This window comes from Oncorhynchus clarkii, chromosome 29, assembly GCF_045791955.1.
Source record: "Oncorhynchus clarkii lewisi isolate Uvic-CL-2024 chromosome 29, UVic_Ocla_1.0, whole genome shotgun sequence".
NCBI lineage: Eukaryota > Metazoa > Chordata > Actinopteri > Salmoniformes > Salmonidae > Oncorhynchus > Oncorhynchus clarkii.
This window is the reverse complement of record NC_092175.1, coordinates 46391117-46393571: the sequence shown is the minus strand read 5'-3', so window position 1 is coordinate 46393571 and position 2455 is coordinate 46391117. Positions and strand designations below refer to the sequence as shown.

The 2455-nt window shown below is 51.9% G+C and overlaps 1 protein-coding gene across 1 annotated transcript in view; it reads left to right on the top strand.

Moving 5' to 3' along the window:
- Positions 1–2455, top strand: part of LOC139388245 (transmembrane protein 135-like) — a 21946-nt gene continuing 19491 nt past the window's right edge. Inside the window, exons 1-3 of the mRNA XM_071134794.1 lie at positions 1–147; positions 1326–1453; positions 1713–1805. Of these exons, the coding sequence (XP_070990895.1) occupies positions 1–147; positions 1326–1453; positions 1713–1805 (368 nt within the window). The remainder of the gene's footprint in view (positions 148–1325; positions 1454–1712; positions 1806–2455) is intronic.

Below are 2455 nucleotides of genomic sequence, written 5' to 3'. Positions count from 1 at the left end.
ATGGCCTCGGTGCCCTGGCAGATGTTCTCGGTGCCCTGGCAGATGGCCTCGGTGCCCCGGCAGATGGCCTCGGTGCCCCGGCAGATGTTCTCGGTGCCCCGGCAGATGGCCTCGGTGCCCCGGCAGATGGCCTCGTTGCCCTGGCATGTTGGGAACCTCCTTGAAGGCCAAATGGCCTTGACCCTAAAATCATGAAATTCCAGGCCTGATAGCAAGTACTCTACGGCACACTACACCACAGTAACAAGTACACTACAGTAACATACAGTACACTAGAGTAACCTATACTACAGTAACCTACACTACAGTAACCTACACTACAGTAACCCACAGTAACCCACAGTAACCTACATGTGGAGTTCTGTCTGGTGAACTAAGAGGCTTATTATACTACTAGACACCAGCTGTCATTGTCTGTATGTCCTTCTTACTGTCTCCTCTCTCTCCATGTGTCCCTCTTACTGTCTCCTCTCTCTCCATGTGTCCCTCTTACTGTCTCCTCTCTCTCCATGTGTCCCTCTTACTCTGTCTCCTCTCTCTCCATGTGTCCCTCTTACTCTGTCTCCTCTCTCTCCATGTGTCCCTCTTACTCTGTCTCCTCTCTCTCTCCATGTGTCCCTCTTACTCTGTCTCCTCTCTCTCCATGTGTCCCTCTTACTCTGTCTCCTCTCTCTCCATGTGTCCCTCTTACTCTGTCTCCTCTCTCTCCATGTGTCCCTCTTACTCTGTCTCCTCTCTCTCCATGTGTCCCTCTTACTCTGTCTCCTCTCTCTCCATGTGTCCCTCTTACTCTGTCTCCTCTCTCTCCATGTGTCCCTCTTACTCTGTCTCCTCTCTCTCCATGTGTCCCTCTTACTCTGTCTCCTCTCTCTCCATGTGTCCCTCTTACTCTGTCTCCTCTCTCTCCATGTGTTCCTCTTACACTGTCTCCTCTCTCTCCATGTGTTCCTCTTACTCTGTCTCCTCTCTCTTTTATTGTCCCTCTTACTCTGTCTCCTCTCTCTCCATAAGGCTAGTCGATCTGTTCTGACCCTGGACGGTAAGGCTAGTCGATCTGTTCTGACCCTGGACGGTAAGGCTAGTCGATCTGTTCTGACCCTGGACGGTAAGGCTAGTCGATCTGTTCTGACCCTGGACGGTAAGGCTAGTCGATCTGTTCTGACCCTGGACGGTAAGGCTAGTTGATCTGTTCTGACTCTGGACGATAAGGCTGGTCGATCTGTTCTGACCCTGGACGGTAAGGCAATTTGATGTTGACTTCCTGAACTCAAGTGTGTGTGTGTGTGTGTGTGTGTGTGTGTGTGTGTGTGTGTGTGTGTGTCCAGATAGCAGCCATCCTGCGGAGGAGGAAGAAGGAGTATTACCTGAAGAGACTCCTCCCTGAGATCCTTCAGTCCACGTCCTTCCTCACCGCTAATGGAGGACTCTACATCGCCTTCTTCTGCATCCTCAGGTAAACACACACACACACAGCCAGACATACACAGCCACACACACAGCCAGCCACACACACACACAGCCACATACACACACACACACACACACAGAGTCCTTGAGTGGCCTGACCTGATAGCCAATCAGAGGGCTTTGAAGCAGTCTCTGTCCTTTGGCCCAGTAGGGTGTAGGGGGTGAAGTCCATAGTGTACTAGAAGGGGCCAGGCAGTGTCAGATAAGACTTCAGATATGTTGTTATCTTGTTTGGTGTGTGTTAGGAAACTGCTGGGTGGCTTCACCTCCTGGTCCGCTGGGTTCGGTGCAGCTCTACCTGCCTCTTACATCTCTATCCTCATGGAACGCAAGAGCAGGTAACCTCTTTTCTCCTCTCCCCTCCCATTTCCTCTATGCTCCCTTTTCTCTTCCTTTATTCTCTTCCCTTTTCCCCCCTCCCCTTTTTTCTCCTCTCCTCTCCCCTCTTTTCTCCTCTCCTCTCCCCTCTTTTCTCCTCTCCTCTCTCTCCTCTTTTCTCCTCTCCTCTCTCCTCTTTTCTCCTCTCCTCTCCCCTCTTTTCTCCTCTCCTCTCTCCTCTTTTCTCCTCTCCTCTCCCCTCTTTTCTCCTCTCCTCTCCCCTCTTTTCTCCTCTCCTCTCCCCTCTTTTCTCCTCTCCTCTCCCCTCTTTTCTCCTCTCCCCTCTTTTCTCCTCTCATCTCCCCTCTTTTCTCCTCTCCTCTCCCCTCTTTTCTCCTCTCCTCTCCTCTTTTCTCCTCTCCTCTCCCCTCTTTTCTCCTCTCCTCTCCCCTCTTTTCTCCTCTCCCCTCCCCTCTTTTCTCCTCTCCCCTCCCCTCTTTTCTCCTCTCCTCTCCCCTCTTTTCTCCTCTCCTCTCCCCTCTTTTCTCCTCTCCTCTCTCTCCTCTTTTCTCATCTCCTCTCCCCTCTTTTCTCCTCTCCTCTCCCCTCTTTTCTCCTCTCCTCTCTCTCCTCTTTTCTCATCTCCTCTCCCCTCTTTTCTCCTCTCCTC